This window comes from Erpetoichthys calabaricus, chromosome 16, assembly GCF_900747795.2.
Source record: "Erpetoichthys calabaricus chromosome 16, fErpCal1.3, whole genome shotgun sequence".
NCBI classification, from domain to species: domain Eukaryota; kingdom Metazoa; phylum Chordata; class Cladistia; order Polypteriformes; family Polypteridae; genus Erpetoichthys; species Erpetoichthys calabaricus.
Genome location: NC_041409.2, coordinates 97,514,807 through 97,536,700, shown reverse-complemented (window position 1 = coordinate 97,536,700; position 21,894 = coordinate 97,514,807). Strand labels below are relative to the sequence as shown.

General features: G+C 46.2%; 1 protein-coding gene across 2 annotated transcripts in view; it reads right to left on the bottom strand.

The window, feature by feature from the left end:
• Positions 1 to 8,208: 8,208 nt before the first annotated feature.
• The window catches only part of mipol1 (mirror-image polydactyly 1), a 295,842-nt gene continuing 282,156 nt past the window's right edge, over positions 8,209 to 21,894 (bottom strand). For both annotated transcript variants that reach the window (XM_028821473.2, XM_051920033.1), the window contains one exon: positions 8,209 to 10,304. In XM_028821473.2, coding sequence (XP_028677306.1) covers positions 10,238 to 10,304 — 67 coding nt within the window. In that variant the 3' untranslated portion in view covers positions 8,209 to 10,237. The remainder of the gene's footprint in view (positions 10,305 to 21,894) is intronic.

Here is a 21,894-nt window from a genome sequence, read left to right as displayed (position 1 = left end):
GGAATGACCGTTAAAAAACGGAGCCGTGCGGCCATACGGCGACACGTTCAACGGCTTTATGGTCAGGGGCTCCATGAAAGGCTCCGGTCACCAGGATCTAACGCATTTAGTTCGAACACAGATGCTCAGTGACCTGCGCGGACACACAAGCCCCCGACTTGGACCCTTTGGGACTCGTGCTCACTCCCAGCTATATAGCGCCTCATTTGATTCCCCGAAAGATGAAAGGAACGCAGTTTTAGGGGGGGGGGGGGTTTGGGGGGGGCGTGAAGGAGCGCGCGGCGCTGCCCGTTGGTATGGTAACAGGATGCGCGCCCGGACCCGTTTTTTAATTAAAGCGTCTTAAAAAAAAAGTTGTTTTGTACGCTCGACTCGATGTGCCTGTCACTTTGGCACCTTCAGCTCTCAATTTCAAGCCCCCATTGGGGGGGGGGGGGGGCGCTCACATCTTAAAGGCAGGTCTCTATCCCGTCCTGTCTTGTTCTTGGTCCCCCCCCCCCCCCCCACACTTGTCATCCCTTTTTGCACTTTTGATGTCGCCCGAGCAGCTGTGACAATGCCGGCATGGAGCACTCGCGGGATTAGCCGCCAAAGACAACGCACACACGGGGGGACTGGGCGGCTTCGCACAAAGGGACACCCAGGTTGTGCCATCACCACGGATACGGCAGGAGGCGGAATCGACAAGCTCGGAGGGCTGTTCGCCTTTATTGGAGGGGCGGGGAAGCTCGGTGGGGCGGCTGGGGAACAAGACGGGCTTGTGCGGCGGTCCAGTTAGCCGTGCGCTGCGCCGTTAGGGGGCGCCACTAGCGCCCGGCCTGAAGTCGGGGGGCCGCTTCGGCGCTTCAAGGACCACAATCGATCACTTAATAAAATAAAAAAAATAAATAAGTAAAGGAGCCAAACTGGGTCTTTAGAGGGAGGCCGGCAGATTTTAACGACGACGTTAACAGATCTGGGAATCCCGATGGGCTCCTGATGTTAAATGGACGCTCGCCGCATACAACAACGAAGACTGCAGTCAGATTTTCTTCATTTTCTGGCATCCTGCTAAATGAAGATTTCTGTCTTGTCCACATATTCGGGACCTTTCAAAAGCCCAAAGAACCAACTTTACATGCAAAGGTCCCTTCCTAGGTTTAAAGCAAACTGCCATTAAGGACCCAAAAGCGCAGAGGTGAATGTGAATTTCCCCTTGAGATTAATAAAGTATCTATCTATCTATCTATTATATAGTGCCTTTCACATATCTATCTATCTATCTATCTATCAGGTGGCTCAGGCTCGAAGTGAACTGGCTTAGCTGTGCAGTCCCAGGTCAAAGCTGGCCACGTTCTTGTCATCAGACTGGGCGCACAAGTGGCCTTTACCTTCCCGATGGCCGCTTTGGAATTGCTTTGCGATGCCGGCACTTAACGTTGGCTGCTTCAGTAAGGCAGGGACAGTAAAGAAAGGCGCCATATTAAAAATATTAATGTGCAGGGGCAACATGACGTGGGATGGTTAAGAAATATGCTGCATGAAAATGACCAGGGGGTCTCAATTATAAAGCTTGATTGTAACGCCCAGAGAGAGGCAACTCTGACCCAGGCAGGCAGAGAAAAACTGGGAAACGACGACACCTTTGGTCAAGTAGGGAAATGCAGTCAAACCACCTTAAGGGGAGAAGGGTCTACCTGCAGCCTGCCATAGGCATGACGTCACTGAAGAAACGCGCGCCCGGCCCCCCCAACCGGGCCTTTGATGACTGGTGGTGTGGATGTTAGGTGGTGTTTGGGGGGCGTTGAGCGGCTGACCCCACTGGTACTGCGGTCTCTGCAATTACACTCTGCTGGCTTAAAGTAAGAAGGGTCTGACTGCAGCCCACCATAGGGATGACGTAGGTGACGGATAGACCACAACGTTAGTCAAGAACCCCCCCCCCTTCCCAAAATGTAAGTGTAGTGTTAGAGGGCATTAGATGGCTGTCATGACTGGTGATGTGGGCATTTTGTGATGTTGGGGTTTTATGTGGCTGGCCTCACTGGTACTGCGGTCTCTGCAATTACACTATTGGCTTAAAGGGAGAGGGGTCTAAATGCAGCCCACCACAGGCATGACATCACTCAAGAAACAACCCCTCCCCCCAAAAAAATGCAGCCACAGTGTAAGCCGGTGTTTGGCGGCCATTTTGTGATGTTGGGGTGTTACGTGCCTGACCTCATAGGTACCGTGGGGTGCAATTTACACTCTGCTGGCTTAAAGGGAGAAGGGTCTGACTGCAGCCCACCATAGGCATGATGTAGGTGACGGATGGACCACAATGTCAGTCATGAAATGCCCTTTGAGTCAGACAACCCCCCCCCACCCCAGAACTGTAATCTTAAGCGCAGTGTAATGCGATGGCCGTTTCGTGACTGGCGTTGAGTGATGTTGGGGGCTTTATGTGGCTGACCTCACAGGTACCGTGGGATGCAATTACACCCCGTTGGGCTAACAGATGCTTTCAATAAGTGATGTCACCAAACTGTTATTAGAAGGTCATCGACATGACAAACACATTGTGGACCACCGGCACGTGACGCAGACAGTCGCACAGCACACATTTTGCTTTCCGGGGGGCGACGCTTCACTTCCCCCCCCCCCCCCTCCCCAGCAGCACAATACAAACACCCAGTAGGACTCCAGGGGCCCAGTGACCTTCTTCCGGCAGCACTTCTTGGTGTGGTGGGTGCAAAACAGGGCTCAGTAAATGTCCAGGTGCCCCCGGTGGTGGCCACGGACCCCAGCAGGGTCGAGTTTCTATGCTGTAAACCCCTGGCCTCGCTGCAAGCCTTTTGGGGACTAGGGGGGGGTTGCCCTCTATCGGTCCAGGGAGATAATGTCCTGACAAAACTCTCTCTCTCCCCCCGGTCCTTTTCATTATCGAGGGTCCCGGCAATCTGCCACAACATTAAACCTCAAAAGTCACCAATGTCACATGCTGGCCATATTTCGGTTCCCTTCTAAGGGGGCCAATGCTGCGTATTTGCACCAAAGGATATCTTTTGTTGTGTGTTTCTATCGGCCACCCATTGTCACTTCATACAGTACTTGGCCGACATGTCAGGAGTTTCTCCGCAGAGCTTCACTCCAGCAGGCCCTGCTGTGCTGGCGGCCATTAGCTGACTGGTGAGACCCTACCTCGTTCAGTTTTCTTACGCTGGGGGCGCACATAACTGACACCATAAAAGCCATTGCAAAAAGACAATTTGCTGCAGTGTCACCCCCCACCCCCCCAAGACCTTAATGACACCAGGGCCTGGCCAGGGCCCCTCGTAGAAAGTCCTTAACCCACCAGCAGGACCCACCAGTATCTGTTCCTTTGGCCAAGAAAGAGCAGGATGAGCACTGGCAGAGCCTACAATGAGCAAACAATCAGAAACAGACTTCACGAGGGTGGCCTGAGGGCCCGATGTCCTCTAGTGGGCACCGTGGAGTTAGATTGGCATTTGCCATAGAATACCAGAATTGGCGCCCTGTGCTTTTCACAGATGAGAGAAGGTTCACCCTGAGCACATGTGACCGACGTGAAAGGATCTGGAGAAGCTGTGGAGAACGTTCTGCTGCCTGTGACATCGTTCAGCATGACCGGTTTGGTGGTCTGGGGAGGGAGGCATATCCATGGAGGGATGCACAGACCTCTACAGGCTAGACAACAGTGGGCACCTTGACCGCTATTAGGTACCAGGATGAAATCCTTGGACCCATTGTCAGACCCTATGCTGGTTCCTCCTGGTGCCTGACAATGCCTGGCCTCTTGTGGTGAGAGGATGAAGGACTCGATATCATTGACTGCCCCCCCACACACTCACTTGCCTGACCTCAATCCAATAGACCACCTCTGGGTGGGTGGGACATTATGTTTGGGTCCATTCGACGCCTCAGACTGTCCAGGAGCTTAGTGATGCCCTGGTCCAGATCTGGGAGGAGATCCCCCAGGACACCATCTGTCATCTCATTAGGGCGGGGGGGCATACAAAGTACTGAGTACCATTTGGAGTCGCTGTAAGGAAATTTCGGCCAAATGGACTTGCCTGCCTGCCTGCTACATCATTTTGTTCCCTTTGATTTTCGGGGTCTCCCTCTGTCGGTTGATCCTTTTCATTTCCATCCTTTCGTTCCTCACACATCACCACATCAGTCCATAGCAGTAGAGATGGCCAGCATTGAGGTCTGATGTGTTCTCAAAGTGGTCCTTTCATTTTATTGAGCCGTTTATATATAAAATCCAACATCTGTCTGCCTGTTCGCTTCACGGATTTAGGTTGGGTTTTTTTTTTCCATAATTTGCTTGAACATTTCGGTTGATTTTGCGTCCCATCAGGGTGGGGTTGGCTACAGTGTCCTGGACCGTAAACTTCTTTATAAGTAATAATTTGACACAGGAACATCAGGCTACTTCATTGATGGTCTTCTAGCCTTTGATATGCTGGTCTTGTCGTTTTCTTTCCGATCTCCTCAGCTCTCTCCTTTACTTTCTCTGCTCCACCTTCAGGGTGGGTCACACAATGACACCAAACGGCAGAGGGACGACTTTTCTCCATTTAAATAGGACATTTGTAGACGCGTGTGACACAAATTCAAGAAAACAGCCAGTTTGATAAATCGCTCGATTCCTATGATTGAAGGTCTCTTCTAAGAGGTCCCGACCAATGTGTCCAGGCCATTTCAGAAGATCTCTGTACAGTCGTGGCCTAAATGTTTTGAGAATGATGCAAATGTTGGTTTTTACAAAGTTTGCTGCTTCAGTGTTTTTAGATCTTCATTCCTGAGTAAGCTCTGCCCTGGTGGTGCCTGCAGCTGAATCACCTTTGGGTGACAGACCTGGCGCTTCATGGACTTTCTTGGGCGCCGTGACACCTTCTTCACCTCTCCATTGTAACTCCATCAGCGTGACAGAGTGACCTCCACCCTCATCCTTGTCGACACTCTCACCATCACTGAGATGATGTCAGCAGGTGCTTTGGTGGCAGGGCTGACATGCAGTGGTTTTTTGGGATGAAGTTCATTTTCATGGCAAAGAGGGAGTTAGCAATTCATCTGATGGCTCGTCAGAACATTCTGGAGTCGATGCAAACGGCCATCCTAAAAACAGAGGCAGCAAACTTTGTGAAAATTCATATTTGTGTCATTCTCACAACTCTTGCCCACAGCTGTAGGATAAGCCACACTTGATCTCTTGTCACACTTGCTTTGCTTTACTTGATGGCATGTCATTGGCACCGGTGACAAACCGCTTGTCACGTCCTCACTTTTTCTTCAATGAGATGCAAGGGGACCCCACACGTTTGGCTCTCATCTGTAAAACCCTCCATTGAACGTCATCTGCAACACGACTGACCACCACTCAGATTTTGTTCAGTGCAGCATATCCCACCGTGGCTGATACTCCTGTGTGTAACGGCCTTCTAAAATGTCATCAGTTTTCATGTTTTTAATTGTTTTTGTTACATATGAAATCCCAATGGATTTAATTGGACTTTTCTGACACTGACCCACAGGGACTTGGAAACATCTCGATTAATTACATATATAAAAAGCACATCATGAATCGCTCACAGACGTATTCATCACCTTTAATAGGAGATCCCCAAACCCCTCACCGGTCTGAGGATTCAAGTGGCACCTGAGTGTGGCCAGTGCAGGCTGTGGGGAGTTCAAAATTAATTTACGGGGCCCTGATGTTAAACCCCCCCCCCCCCCCCCATCACAACCTTAACCTTTTCCCTTTTTTTTTTTAATGACCTAAAATTCCAAAATCCTAGTCTTAAAGTCTCTAAAGGAGAGCCCTAATCTTAAAAAATCATTTACAGGGCCCTAGTGTTAAAAATGTCACTTCAAGGCCCTAATTTGAACCTTCATGCTTACCGTTTTTTATTTTAAACTTTTAAAGTGCCTTATTTAAAAATCATTTTGTTAACTCTATAATTTATTCTTAGTATTCAAAAAAAAATTTTAAGGTCTAATGTCGGTTTGAACGTTACGAAGGGGAGTCAAGCAAAAGTTAGAAAAATACTTTATTTTTGCCATTAGAAATAAACTATTATTCATTTATTTATTATTCATATTATCATAAACTTTATTTATTATTCATTGCAGTGAGAATTCAAGAAAAATGACCACTTTGATCAGCTAACTAGAAAGTTTACAGTATGCCAGCTTTCAAGGCAACTCAGGCGCCACTTCTTCAGGCGAGGTGTAAGAAGCTTCATTAAAAATGGGGTCTAAAAATCTGTGCGATTACAATCCCAATTCAGGGTATGTAGCCAGGGGTTCAAGTTGACTGCCCCCTGTTGACCAAACTTAACAATTACATTAAAAACTAGATAAAATATACGAGGGGGGGGGGGGGGTCGAGCTAAAGTTAGAAAATGGAGCAAAACTTCACAAAACTGATCAGGTCATTCATTTCTCAATGCAGTCTCCACCCTTCTAAATGCCCTTGTGCCACCTGCCTGGCAGTGCCAGCAGAATAAAACGTCTTATATATGATAATATGAATAATAAATAAAGTTAATTTCTAATGAATAAAGTATAAAAGTATAAAGTACACACCTTCGGGTGTTCTTTCCCCTAATCTTAACCCACACAGTGAAGACTAAAGAACACGCCAAGCAACTCCATGAAAAGCACCGTGGATGGAGACGAGAAAACATCAAACTCACTGAAAATTCAGTTAAATCAGCCATTAGATAGATAGATAGATAGATAGATAGATAGATAGATAGATAGATAGATAGATACTTTACATTAAGGAACAGAAAGAGTATGGCACCGCTGTCAGTCTACAAAAATTGAGCAAGATGAGTGAGGGAGGCCGCCATGTGAACGCTGAAGGAGTTACAAGCTACAGTGGCTCAGACTGCGCAGACAACAACTAAACCCAAGTGCTTCAGATGCCGCAGCTTTATTAGAGAGAGACAAAGAGATAAAAACACACAGGGCAGCTCAGCAGAAGGCCCAATTGGGGTCGCGGACATCAGCTGGAAGAAGGTTCTGTGGTCTGATGAGAGCTTTTGCCAATCAGACCAAATGCCACATTATGCCGCACTTCATCAAAACCACACCATCCCCAGCACTGTGAAGCTCGGTGGTGGCAGAAGCATCGTGACATTTTGGAAGATGGCACTTGGGAGACTCTAAAAAGTCAGCCGGGGATGAAGGTGCTGTGGTCTGACGAGATCAAAATCGAGCTCTTCGGTCCTGAGCCTAAACGCCACGTCACGCTGCACGTTATCAGAATCACACGAAACATGGCGGCGGTGGCAGAAGCAGCATGTTGTGTGGGTGCTTCTCTGCATCAGGAACCAGGAAAGACTTTGTGAGGGGGAAAAAGGAATGCAGCAAAATACAAAGCAATCCTGGAGGAAAAGCTGAGGCCAGTCTGCAAGAAACGTGCGTCTCAGGGAGAAGATGTTCTCCAGCAAGACCACAACATCAAACTTGAGGCCAAAGCGACTCAGGAATGGCTTCAGAAGAACAACAACAACGCGAGTGTCCTGCCATTTTGGGGGTCAGACTGAAGATCTCAATCCAGTTGGCAATTTGTGGAAAAAAAAGGTTCACAATAAGCCATGACACCTGACAGGGCTGGAGCAATGGGGACACAATGGCAGAGCTGCTCGAGCGAGATGTGGGCACACAGTCAAGGCCATGGTGGGTGCCACCTACTAAAGTATTGACTTGAATACGTCGGCGACCAGACAGTCTGTGCCAGTTAAGTGGATTGTCGACACTTCATTAGCTGGCGCCCTATTCAGGGGGTGATCCCGCCTTGTGCCCCATGCTTCAGCCCCACCTAAGCCCCTGCTCAGGATTCCGCTGGTTCTGAAACTGGCATAGCACGGGATGGTATAGTTAGAATGATTTTAAACCACTTTGCAGGAATCTTTTTTCACATTTGACACTGAAGGGTCTTCAAGCAGCCCCGGATATCAGCGCCCAGTGGGAAGCCCTACTGGGGTCACTGGGTGGCGCTGCTGCCATCTAGCGTGGTGGGGGAGTAAAAAAAAGCCCCCAGCGACGTTATTCCTTTCCAGTGGGCTGTCCGTCCATCCCTTCTGATCCCCGGCTGGGATGCCTATCTGCCCGTAAGGAACCAACCCTAACCCTCTTCTAGCCGGGATGCTCGTCCAGCCCATGTGGCATCTACATATGTTATATAATTTGTGACATTTTAGGTAGAACAACAGATATGAACAATTTATTAATAAATAGAAACAGAAAAGCAAACATTTAAAATCAGCAGAATGACAGATGCTACGAATACACAAATAAATCTAATAAAGTCCTACTCAGACTCCCCAGAACTAAAGGTGTCCTTTTAAACAGAAACAATAATACAAACGAAAAGCCCTACATTACACAACGGTCTGAACGGTGCCATCACCTGTTATGTAAAGTCACATGACGACGTGCTCTCGAGGCCAGCGCGGTCACAGGATTGAGGTGGCCAGAGGTCTCCATCTCTAATGGCCTCCACCTGCCCTGCTAGCATTTTAAAGTCATCTCAGTCCGGCCAGAGCCCCAGTTAGCCATCCTGTATGTGATGAGGCTCCATTCACAAGATGGGTCTTCAGAAAGGGATTGTCATCGAGCCACCCAATGCAAGATGAATGATGGTGACAAACGCCTGGAAGGACTTGAGCGCTGTGCTGAGGTTAAAGTTCATGTAATTAGACAAAAAAAACCCAAGTGTCAGTGTCTCAGGGGGTCAAACTATAAAAAATAACATCACAAAGTTGTGCGTACGTCTGTGTGTGTGTGTGTACGTGTATGTGTGTGTTTGTGTATGTGTGTACATGAGTGTGTGTGTACGTCTGTGTGTGTGTGCGTGTATGTGTGTGCGTACGTGCATGTGAGTGTGTGAGTGTTATTTGATCCTCCGACTCACTTTCACTGCACACACAGCCTTCTACTGGTGCACTGCTGGATGATAACGGACGCTGCGTGAGTTTGCTGTGCTCGATGCTCAGGCCCGCCATTTGTTGGAAAAGAGTTTAATTAACGAACTAATTGGAGCCGGCGGCTCACCATTTTTAGGAAGTGTCCGTCTTCATATCCACGCCTTGGTTTTCCTGAACCACCTAATCCTGGTGCAGATCGCGGGTTGGTCAGCTGCTGTTTTCACCCACACAGCCCCTGCCAATTATTACAGGGCACAATTCAATTCTTATTCGCGTTGTGACAATTAAGAGAAGCCGATCAATCTGACAGGCTTGAGGTAGAAGGCTTGTCCCAGAAGAACGAGGGAGTAGCGGGGACCCCAGCCAAAATGAAGTCGGGGGGTCCAGTGAAACGTCACCACGTCATCGCAAACACACTTGGCAACAGAAAATGAAGATGACGCGGGTGTTTTAGTGTATGAAAACGTGCACCAAAGATTCGCCGATGTGCTTGACGCCCCTCCATAAGATTGCAGCATTGACGAAAGAGAACCCACCCAAGTGTGTCACACTGGTGAATCTAAGGGGCGAGAACAGCAGTCAATCGCCTCCATCCACCTCAACACGGTGCCACAAGGAAGTTGTCATCTGTCCTGCCGTGCCCAGTGCCATCCCTAATCACCATGGGGACCTGACAACATGGGATTCCTTATTTGATTGAGGGGGGCACATTGATCCAGCAGATAGGACAATAAAAAGGTAAGCAAGTGAAACGAATGAAACATTTCAGCTTGGGCTTTGGCGTCCCGAACACCACAAGTTCTACCCAAGCCAGACGTCCATCGTCAACTCGGGAAAAGACAACACGGGTGAGGGAGAGAAAACGTGGAGGATGTGGGCAGCCGCTCAGCGGGCGGGACGGCACACACTCACACGCACTCACACTCACACACACACACACTCCCTCGCCGCCTTTCCACATTTCCATTTTCTTTAGTGATTATGCAAAGCAGCTCCGGGGGCAGCAGCCAAAACCCAGTCAGGATTTCAAATGCAGGCTTAAGGCAAACAGAAAGTCGCCAGTTCCTCAGACGTTACAGACAAGGGTGGGCTGTATGGGGGCGCTAGGGGGGTGGGTGCAGGTTAAATATCCCAAGTCAGCAGCAGAGTGGTTAAACATTTATGATTCAGTTTGATCTCGGCCTGGAATGTCGTCCCAGTGTACCACTTCTAACAACTGTTTGCTGAGTTAAGGCTTCAGTGTTTACACAGCGCTAAACGCAGCAGCCTGGTCACCAGATGTGACCACTTCTCCAGACTCAACCTTTCAATCAGATCACTGTCCTGACGGCACCCGCTCCAACCTTCTTCCTCAGCACATCCACCAGCCGCTCTAACCTGCAAAGAACCAAAAGAGGAAAAAGTGAGAAAAGGGACACCGCTGGACACCCGGCCCGTCACCATCCACCAAGAACGAGCCGTCTGCCATTGAAACGCTGGCTCAGGCTCACTTCTATGCAAAGGCCAGGCATTGTGCAGGGTCACCTGGGTCGTGTCGGGGGGTTAGGGGCTGGGGACAATCAGAAGAACCCCATGGGAGAAAGTGACAGACACAGTGAGACACAGAGACAGACGAGATGGGAAGCAGCAGTAACGTCCATGATGTTTACACATATCCTCTTACTCTGCTTTGGCCTTCCTTCAATTCTAAGTGATCCTAAGAAGAATGGCAGATAATGAGGACATGAAAGGCGTACAAATTCGAGTAACACGTCATCTGTCAGTCCATGCCTGAGTAAAACAACAGACACAGAAGACGCACAAAAATTGAGTAACGCACCGCACATTCGTCAGCAAATAATCACAAAGTGTCTCCCAGTGCAGACATGAGTGGGACAGCGAGCGGGGAGGTCAAATGCCAGACGGCTTACAAATCGAGAGAACCTAATGTCCTAACAACAACCAGGGGAGCATAGGATACGACACACACACACACACACACACACACACACACACACACACACACACACACACACACTCCACTCTCCACTCATGATGACCCCTAAGGCTGTTAGCAGTAAGTGAGGAGACAGACTGATAGAGAATCCTGCAGGAAATGGCAGGGCTACAGCAGCAAGAAGAAGAGGCACAAATATAAAGAACGAGGATGATAATAATCTTAGGTATGCTAATAAGGGACAAATATGAATCATCTATAAGTAGATTAACAAAGGAGGGAGAGACATAGATAGATAGATAGATAGATAGATAGATAGATAGATAGATAGATAGATAGATAGATAGATAGATAGATAGATAGATAGATAGATAGATAGATAGTGGACTATATAATAGATAGTTGGATAGATAATAATACGTATTCTTTACATTTATATGGTGCTTTTCTCACTACTTAAAGTGCTTCACTGAGTGAGGAGTCACTTCAGCCACCACCAATGTGTACACTCACCTGGATGATGTGACGACAGCCATTGTTGTGCCAGTACACTGACCTCACATGAACTATTAGGTGATGAAGTGGTAAGAGAGAGATTAGAGACAGGGGATGATTAGGGGTCCAGAATGAGTAGGCCATGGTGGGCAATTTAAACCAGGACATCAAGATAGACATTACTCTTTAGGAAAGATGCCCAGGGATCTTTTATAACTACAGAGAGTCAGGAGCTCAGTTTTGTGTCTCATCCAAAGGATGGCACAATTTTTACAACACAGGGTCCTCTGTCACTGCACTGGGATCCACACACAGCCCACAGGGTTAGTGCCCCCTGCTGGCCTCGCCAAAACTTCTTCCAGCCGCAAGTCTCCCATCCAAGAACTGGCTGGGTCTAAACATGCTTAGCTTCAAGAAGATCATCTGTTCTAAAGCATATTTAATATGGCTGCTGGATTGATGGATGGATGAATAGACAGATAGTTAGGTAGGAATGGCAGTATATGATAGATAGATAGATAGATAGATAGATAGATAGATAGATAGATAGATAGATAGATAGATAGATAGATAGATAGATAGATAGATAGATAGATATGACAGGCACTATATGATAGATAGATAGATAGATAGATAGATAGATAGATAGATAGATAGATAGATAGATATGAAAGGCACTATATGATAGATAGATAGATAGATAGATAGATAGATAGATAGATAGATAGATAGATAGATAGATAGATAGATAGATATGAAAGGCACTATATGATAGATAGATAGATAGATAGATAGATAGATAGATAGATAGATAGATAGATAGATAGATAGATAGATAGATAGATGTGACAGGCACTATATGATAGATAGATAGATAGATAGATAGATAGATAGATAGATAGATAGATAGATAGATAGATAGATATGAAAGGCACTATATGATAGATAGATAGATAGATAGATAGATAGATAGATAGATAGATAGATATGACAGGCACTATATGATAGATAGATAGATAGATAGATAGATAGATAGATAGATAGATAGATAGATAGATAGATATGAAAGGCACTATATGATAGATAGATAGATAGATAGATAGATAGATAGATAGATGTGACAGGCACTATATGATAGATAGATAGACAGACAGACATCACCACTCATCAAATTGTTTTCCTATTTTCTATGTAGTGACCAAACAGATCCAAACTCTTTTCTATTTTAGACCCTTCAAAGCGGCCCCCGCTTTGCCTTCATGACAATGTTACACACTCTTGGACTTCTCTTAACCCGCTTGATGAAGTTCAAAGCCACCTACAACACTTTTCTAACAGTTGATAACTTTATTTGTCCCCAGAGGGAAATACACACACGCACACACACTATAGTCTGAACACACACCTGAGTGACTAAAAAGGAAGAAAATTAAAAAGAAAGAAGACTCCTGACTTGGCAGTGCCAGTCCCAGTGATTGGCTATACCGGCACACTGTTTGTTGGTCTAAAGGAGCCCCCGCAGTGTTTTCCTGAGACTCTCCTGCGGTAGCCTTATGTTATTATATTATTATTATTATGTCTTTATTCTCAGTGGTGGGCTCCGTGTCGCTGATCACCAATGACTGCTTGTTCGTATGTACAGTAGATGTAATGCAGTGACGATGAAGGTGGGTGTTTTGGACCCCACAAACAGAAGATGGGTTTCTTTAAAACAACATGAGACATCACGAAGGCGAGCCTTTCTCAGCTCACACTAAAATGACCAGAAACACAAGACATGGCTGTTCGCCTACAGTGGGTGTGTATGCATCGGCAGAGGATTGGTCCTTCACACTAGACATTCATTTGCAGTTTGTATTTACACACGGAGAATGGCTACGGTAATAAAAAAAAATGTTTTGTTTGGACTGTCGATGAAGTGTAACTGTTATTGAGAGTAACTCACAAATATAAGGCGAGCAAAGTGGCTGAGATAACGTACCGAGTAAGAGCCAATCAGAGAAGGGTCACGGAAGAAGTGCAAATCATTTAGCATGCGATTAGAGTCTGCTTTTACTAAATTTTCCATTTTCAGCCATCTTTACTGCAGTTATAGAGATATATGGCTCTGGAGAGCACCTGCCATGGTGACTGTTTCGGGGGTTAAAAACACCAGGGCAGTGTGGATAAAACACAAAAATGGAGTCTAATTTGTGAAAAAAGTGCAAGCGTGGATGTAGCTCAAGGCTCAGACTCCTCTACCAGTTTGAATTTATCCTCAGCGTTATAAGGAGGCCCGTATCTTGGGGTTGTTTTGTATGCCCCAAGTGGACAGCAGTATTAAGTTATTTACTGTTGAGGTGTTTAACCACTTATACTAAAATAATAAATTCTTCATTACAGTAGAACCCAAATTATTTGTGCCCCAATTTGCCAAGGTTCTGCACTATCTGTGGGGTACCTGTATTTGTAAGATGTCACTTTTCTTATAGACAAGACGTTCCAGGCGCCTACCCGGATGGGCCGCCTTAAATTGTGACCCGGTGACACCTCAGCACCACAGCAGTTCTGACCGCCAACAGGCCTGACCCCACTGGCTCTCCAAACAGTTTTGACTCTTCAGGGGGTGGGGCTCCCGAGGGCTTTCCACCCAAACCCTTTTATAATTCGATCAGCCGCCCATAGAGCTACACACGCAGCGAGCAGTAAGGAGTCCTGTCTGTCACCTTAGAGCTGCGTGAAGTTTATTTGACGGTTAGCTGGAGTGCCAATCCTGCCACCAACCCCCATGATTTCCCTGCAAGTTGGAGGACCACTGGCAGTTTCACGTCATACCCAGGAACGATCCTTTACAGTTCTACTACTTCCTGTTTTGCTATATGGATCTCCATGATTCCATGAGGTCAGATTATCTCAAGGCATAACGTGAGCTACCACAGCTATGCTGGCGACACACAGCTGTATTTATCAATAGCGCCTGATGACCCCGACTCACTTGATTCACTGACACAATGTCTTATTTGTGTTTCTGAATGGACGAGTAGTAATTTTCTCAAACTGAAAAAGGAGAAATCGGAAATCTTAGTGATTGGCAAAAATGGGTATAATGAGGGTACTAGAAATAAACTTGATCCATTAGGCGGTACAGAATTTAGGGGTAACTATTGACTCAGACCTGAATTGTAAATCACATGTTAATCAGATTACCAGGACAGCATTTTTCCACTTAAGAAATATAGCAAAAGTTAGACCTCTTATAACACTGAAAGATGCTGAGAAATTAGTTCACGCTTTTGTTTTCAGTTGGCTAGATTACTGTAACGCACTCCTCTCAGGACCACCCAAAAAAAGACATCAATCGATTACAACGAGTGCAGAACGGAGCTGCCAGAATCTTAACTCGGAAAAGAAAATCTGAGCACATCACCCCAGTCTTAGCGTCATTACACTGGTTACCCGTGACATTTAGTATTGACTTTAAAATCCTGCTGATGGTTTACAAAGCCTTAAATAATCTTGCTCCATCCGATATCTCAGAATGCCTCTCACCTTACACTCCAAATCATAACCTTAGATCTTCAAATGAGGGTCTGCGTAGAATCCCAAGAGCTAAACTTAAAAGAAGTGGTGAGGCGGCCTTCTGCGGTTGTGCACCTCAAATCTGGAATACGAGTTTACCGATAGAAATTCACCAGGCTGATATAGTGGAGCACTTTAAAACACTGCTAAGAACTCATTACTTTAACATGGCTTTCTCAGAGCTTCATTTTAGTGTAACCCTGATATTCTGTACATACATTGAATTATCATTATTATTTAAGGTGGCTCCAAAATCCATACTAACCCCTACTTTCTCTTCTGTTCTTTTTCTTTTAATCAAAGCACCGTGATGTCCCTACATTGATAGACTGAAGGCCAGAGGTCCACATGACTGTCATCATCGAATTCTTCCACGTGAAGCCTGAAAGCCATGAGGACTGATTGAGGTCATTGATGTTAGGAAGAATGCCCAGTGGGGGGCTGGGTGGTCTCGTGGCCTCAGAACCCCTGGCGATTTTGGTTTTTTTTTTTTCTCCATCCCTCTGGAGTTTTGTTTTTTCTGTCCTCCCTGGCCATTAGACCGTACTTTATTCTTTGTTAATTAGTATTGCCTAATTTTTATAAGTTTTCTTTTTTCATCTTCTAAAGCACTTTGAGCGACGTCATTTGTATGAAAATGTGCTCTAGAAATAAATGTTGTTGTTGGTTGCGAGATATGGACGCTATCCAGTGAGCTGAGACGAAGACTGGACTCCTGTGTCTCTTCGGTATGAGTTTGTGTCGGATGACAGGGTCCAGAATGAGGCACATGACCTGCATTGTGAGGGAGCGTCAGTTATGGCACTACTGCCATGTGGCGTGATTACCCGAGGGTAATCCAGCTCACAGGACTTTCATTGTTGAGGACCAGGCCAAGAGGATGCCCACATAACACCTGACTGCGGCAGATAGAGGGTCATTTTCCAGAGGGTGGGACTGGACGAGCGGGTTGCCAACCAGGATCCCGTTAACTGAATGACCTTTTAATACACTCAGGCTTAAGAGAGCATTTCATTCAGGCAGCTATGAAGATACAGTGGGTATCTGAACACAAGCAAAACTTACACACATTTTTAGGAGAGACGGCCAACACCTCAAGGCTGTGCCAATTCCTACGAAATGAAAAAGGCCAGCCTTGGTAAAACTGACAGGGATACATTCGTCCCGCTCTCCATTCGGCTCTTCCCTTACCTGCTGGTTTGGCACATTTATCCGGGATGCGTTTTGTAAACTCAGATAAAGCTTCCCAGCTTCTGCAGTAGCCGCCTGGGCACGGCCAGCGCTGACACAACAGGAGCGTTTACAGTTTGCTTACAACTCACCAGTTTGTGCATTACAACTCACCATATTGATTCATCAGTAACAAAATATACTCTCGGGCGCCTACTATATAACCTCAGCTTGTTGCTGAATGCTTCCAGGCAAATTCCAAGCGTTGGCACACGCCAGACAAACAAGGAGAAAAGGCTAATATTTGGTAAGGTCATCAGCTGTAAACAAATGGCGTTTGGAGCTCCTCTCCAGCTGACTCTGCTTTCTGCCGCTGGCCCAAACCTCTGGAAATGCTGGGCTGGAGCTGTGAGAGTTTAACAACGGGGGGTTTATGGGAGACGGCAAAGGAATTCTTGTTGCAGAGACTCGGTATTCCATAGGAACTCCACACACAATTTGGTACATCGGATTCATTCACGGAAAGAGCCTCGAGTGTTATTTACACATTTGTGGCTCTTATCGCTTTTGGACGTGTGGTGTTCAAAATAGGGGGTCCTTCAGCTAGGACTCTAATTAGAGATGAGGGCCCATTAAAAAATATGAATCCCCCTGGACGTTTTCACATTTCTTTGACACACAACTTTTGAGTCCTACTGGATTTAATTGCACTTTTGTTTTGAGACGGATCAACAGAATGAGATCTGTTAACGTCAAAGTGAAAACAGAGCTCTGCAAAGGGGTCTACATCACACGTAAAAACAACACGGAATAATTGATGGCATTAAGTATTCACACCCTTAAACCGTCCCCCATGCGCACGTGTATGACACTTCTAACATCAGTCGGCCCTACCAGTGATGATTTTGGGGTGTCACATTAAAGCAGGGGTCCCCAACTCCGGTCGTGGAGGGCTGCAGTGGCTGCAGGTTTTCATTCTAACCCTTTTCTTAATTAGTGACCTGTTTTTGCTGCTAATTAACTTCTTTTGATTTCATTTTAATTGACTTGCTCTTCAAGGCTCGGACCCATCAATTGTTTCTTTGTCCTTAATAAGCTGCCAAACAATCATGAGATACAAAATGAGCCAAAACAGGACCAGCAAACTGCGTCCATCCTATAATACCTGAAAATAAAGAAAGATGAAGGTCTGGGGAATATTGATCTGCTCAGGTCCCCAGTGCTCTTAGAAAAGAGAAAATCAACAATTTCAGAAATGTCTGCTAATGCACCACGAGAGCAACAACACGCCATGGAATTAAAGAACGAGTTTAATTAACGACAAGACGTGGCACCTAATTAAGCAACCAGTTGGAGTTTGAGGCCCTGACTTAATTGGTCTTCCTGTTGGCTCACTCACGTCACGTTTCATTTCTTTTTGGGTGCCATTTAAGGAAAGAAATGAAGCAATTCAGAGAAACAATAAGGGGAACAAATCTTTAAAAAACAAGTCAAATAAAATAAAAAAGAAAAGGAGTTAATTAGCAGCAAAAACCAGTCACTAATTAAGAAAAATGGTTAGAATGAAAACCTGCAGCCACTGCGGCCCACCAGAACTGGAGTTTGAGACCACTGCTTTAACGTGACACCCCAAAAATCATCACTGGTAAGGCTGACTGATGTTAGAAGTGTCACACACGTGTGCATGGGGGACAGTTTACAGCAGGGGTCCTCAATCACACTTCTGGAGGGCCGCAGTGGCTGCAGGTTTTTGCTCCCACCCGATTGCTTAATAAGAAGCCCTGAGTGCTCAAGTGACACTTCTGCTTCACTTTAGTGATCTTGTTAAGATTTTGAACTCTTATTGCTCATTTTAGTCTTAATCGCTCCTAATTAGCAATAACATGCAAATGACAAAAGAGACCTGCATTTCTCCATTTAGCTTGTTACCATTTACACCCGTGTGCATTTATAGTGTACTATTGGGTTTAATTAAATACTTGGAAGGAAAGTGAAGAGAAAAAAGTGAAGGACTGAGAATTACTCGTCCATTTTTGCCTTCAAATCATTTCGATGATATCCTTAGAAAGGGGAAGAAAATCCAGGAGATGAGAATGGCCTGACATTGCAGAGTTAAAGCACCGACAGGCCATGAAATTACATTATTGGCAACAACTGTTTTCTAATTAAGGAACCAGGTTAGAACAAAAACCTGCAGCCACTCCCTCCAGGACTGGGATTGAGGACCCCTGGTTTACAGGCTCAAATTGTGTTGTTTGGCGCTCTCACCTGATCCACTCTCCTCTAATTCCTCTGCAGCCCAGCTGAAGACCCTGACTCTTAATGACATCACCATTGACCCACCCACGGTTGACGTCACTTCCGGCCAACCCTGACGACATTATTTCCACTACCCAGAATTCTCCTTCCTGCCACATCAGTCCCTGTTCCGGCTGTCCTGACTCCACCTCTTCTTCCTACCCACCGTATTTATAGAGCAGTCTCAATCGGTTAGTCAGTTCAGTGGTGAGCTCCTCTCCTGTAAAGACGTTTTTCTTTCCATTTGCTGATATTTCAGTATACCGGGTGGCCATCCCCAAACTTCTTTTCAGTCTGCTGCCCGATTTTTTCATCACAAAAGTCACATGTTTAGTTAAATGCAGACCATCTTTGTCTGGACTGTCCAACCTGTGGAGAATCATTATGGTGGACTAACCTATGCAATGAAGACAAACCAGTGCCAACCATGGATGGCACAAGTCAAGGGATGAAGGCAAGAAAATATCAAAGTGACTGAAATGAAGAAATGGAATGGGTATGGCACAGGTGTAATTTGGCCCAGAGCAGGCCATCCAGAAATACTGAAGACAATGAGTGAAGGAGACCACCAAGAGACCTCTAAAGCTCTGAGATTGGAAAACTGTGCCCAGGTGCTTCACTAGTCACAGCCTCAAGGGAGTGTGGCAAAGATGAAGAAGAAGAAGAATTGCACACAACACATGGGCGGAAGGCCCACGGGGGATGCTGAAGTCAGTTGGGTGGGTTGGATGAGATTAAAGTTGAACTTGTAGGCCCTCAGACTAACCACCATTATCAAAACCACACTATCTCCGCCGTGAACCATGATGGCGGCAGAAGCATCACGACGTATCAGCAGAAGGTACATGGGAGACCCTGAAGTCAGCTCGAAGGTGGTTCTGTAAGTTGAATGAGATTAAAATTGAGTTTGTAGGCCCTCAGACTAAACACCGTTATCAAAAAAATGGGAGACTCTGAAGTCAGCTGGAAGAAGGCTCTATGGCCTGATGAGCTTTTGGCCATCAGACTAAATGCCGTGTCATGGTGCACATCATCTCCACTGTGAATCATCTGTAGCAGGGCCTGGAAGATTTTTAAGGGTGGAGTGTAAATTAAGGGCAGCAAAATACAGGGAACTCCATGAGGATAACCTGAAGCAGTCTGCACGACACCCGAGGAGAAGATTTATTCTTACACCTCCGCATGGGCATCAAATCTTCATCCAGACTCTCTTCATTCTGAGTATTGATGGACACCAGACAAACGAGGAGAAAAGGCTAATGTTGGGTTAAGGTCACCAGCTGTCAACAAATGACATTTGGAGCTCTCCAGCTGACTCACAAAAATGTCTGCTCATCTATCTGGTGGGATGAGCTGCCTACCTCATTTCGAATGGCCGACTCTCTCCACATATTTAAGAAGCGTTTGAAGACTCTCTCGTTTGGCGAATTTGTTCTGAGTGCTTCATTTGTGACAATCAACTTTGTAACTTTGTCCTGTGACGGATGGCCGGGATGCCGAGGGAGAGACTGTATTTAAGACACTATCTCCTCTGAGACGTTAGAGGGCAGCCCCCACCCTGGGTTGATACAGCACCACGGAACCTCGCAGAGCATGCTGGGAATTGTAGTTTGGAGTAGCCCTGCTGGGCTCCGTGGGTGCTGCAGGTGCAGCTGGGTCCTTGGAGGAACCTCTTCCACCACACCTGGAAGTGCAGCCTGAAGAAGGCCGAGAAGCACCTGGAGCACTTCTGGGTGCGCTATAAAAGGAGCCGCCTCACCACCAATCAGAGAACCAGAGTCGGGTGGTGGAGGACAAAGTTTACGGGAGGAGGAGTGGAGAACTGAGAGAGACAAGGACTATGATATATTTGGAGCTTTGTACTGTGCTGATATAGTGGGGAGCAGCAGCAGAAGACAACGCTTCTCCACTGAAGAATAAAAGTTTGTTGTGTTGAACTTGTGTCTCAGCCTGTCTGTGTCAAAGTTCTGGGGAGCGGTACAAACCCCTGGTGGTCCACAAGTGGCATCCTGGGCGGGTAATGGTCCTGGCTGTCCACCACAGTCCCGTAACACAGACTGATGTTTACTCGATGACCTCTTTTGTAAGTCACTTTGGATAAAAGCAAATTATTGTAAACGTAAAACATATATTTTCCAGAAAGACAACGACCCTAAACATAAAGCCACACAAGAATGGACTCCGAACAACAATGTGAATGTCCTGGAGTGGCCGAGTGGAAGCCCAGATCTCAGGCCAATGGAGAATTTGAGGCTGGTAACTCACGATCACCATGGCACCTGACTCAGATGGAGCAGTTTTGCCAAGAAGAAGAAGAAGAAGAATGGGGAAAAATTTCAGAAGTGCTGGAGAGGGATATGTCCTTGAGTGGCCCAGCCCGTATGGGAGTGCTGCAAACATGGCTGTGTGTCTCCAAAGTTCAGGCCTGGTGGGCTTACCTACCACCTTAGTGGTGTCCCGCACACTTAATTGTGGGTCTTGTCCACTACGTATCGACAGGCCTGTAGTGGCACCGCAGATGAAGCTTTGTCAGGTAGGACCCTGGCACATTTGACTGGCTTCCTCTGTGTGGCTCACGTATTCCTGAAAGTAATTTGTCGAGACTCTTCAATTTGATCTCGAACAGATAGCGCCATAACAAAATGTAAAAATTTCTACTGAAAAGCATTAGAGCTTTGGCAAAAATGGAGAAATGGAAAAACCGGGGAGAAGTTGTACTATTTCAGTTTTACCTTCAGAGCGGCGGTTTGAACCGGCATGTTTTGTAGATTTCCCTCTTCTACTTGGCCAACAGTCGTTCGGGTGCCCAATGCAAGCCAGTCAAACGGCGGGCAGAGCACAAGCGCGCATAAACCGCTCACAAAACAGCGCCACCCCTCCTGCTGCTTTAGGTAAGTGAACTAATAAAGAGCACAAAAAACAACAACAACAAAAAAAAAGTCACTTCTCTGGAAATAAAATGGAAGCGTAAAGCAAATATGTAAGCAGATATGAGACTGAATTGACTGAACAATATAATCCGCACGTTACGATTGTGAAGACGTGATGTTATCAACCCGCAGCTAAATGGCGTCTAACAACACGGGAAAGACACAGCTGGGCAAACTGACATAAACACAAGGTGGGGGTTAAAATGGACAGTGGCATCGGGAGGTGGGGGGGCTTCAGCGGCTTAAGACCCGGATGGCCAACCTCTGCTCTCTTAGTCCCTGATGTACAAGAAGAACTGCAGCCAACCCCATTGTACCATTCATATTCCCACTATACAATAACTCAGTTATTATATTAGTCAGTTGTATATTACACTTACTTATTTACGTAATTTTAATCTATTGCTACATTTTAATGAATATTAATAGCTAGACGGGGAACTTCTCTCCGTTCCTTTATTTCTTTCATATGGTGACATTGACCCGGAAAGAAAGAGCAGAAGGGATGGATGGACAACCCACTGAAAAGGGTGACCTGACTGAAGTGTTTAAAATTATTAGTGCAGAGGGTCGAGGCGGT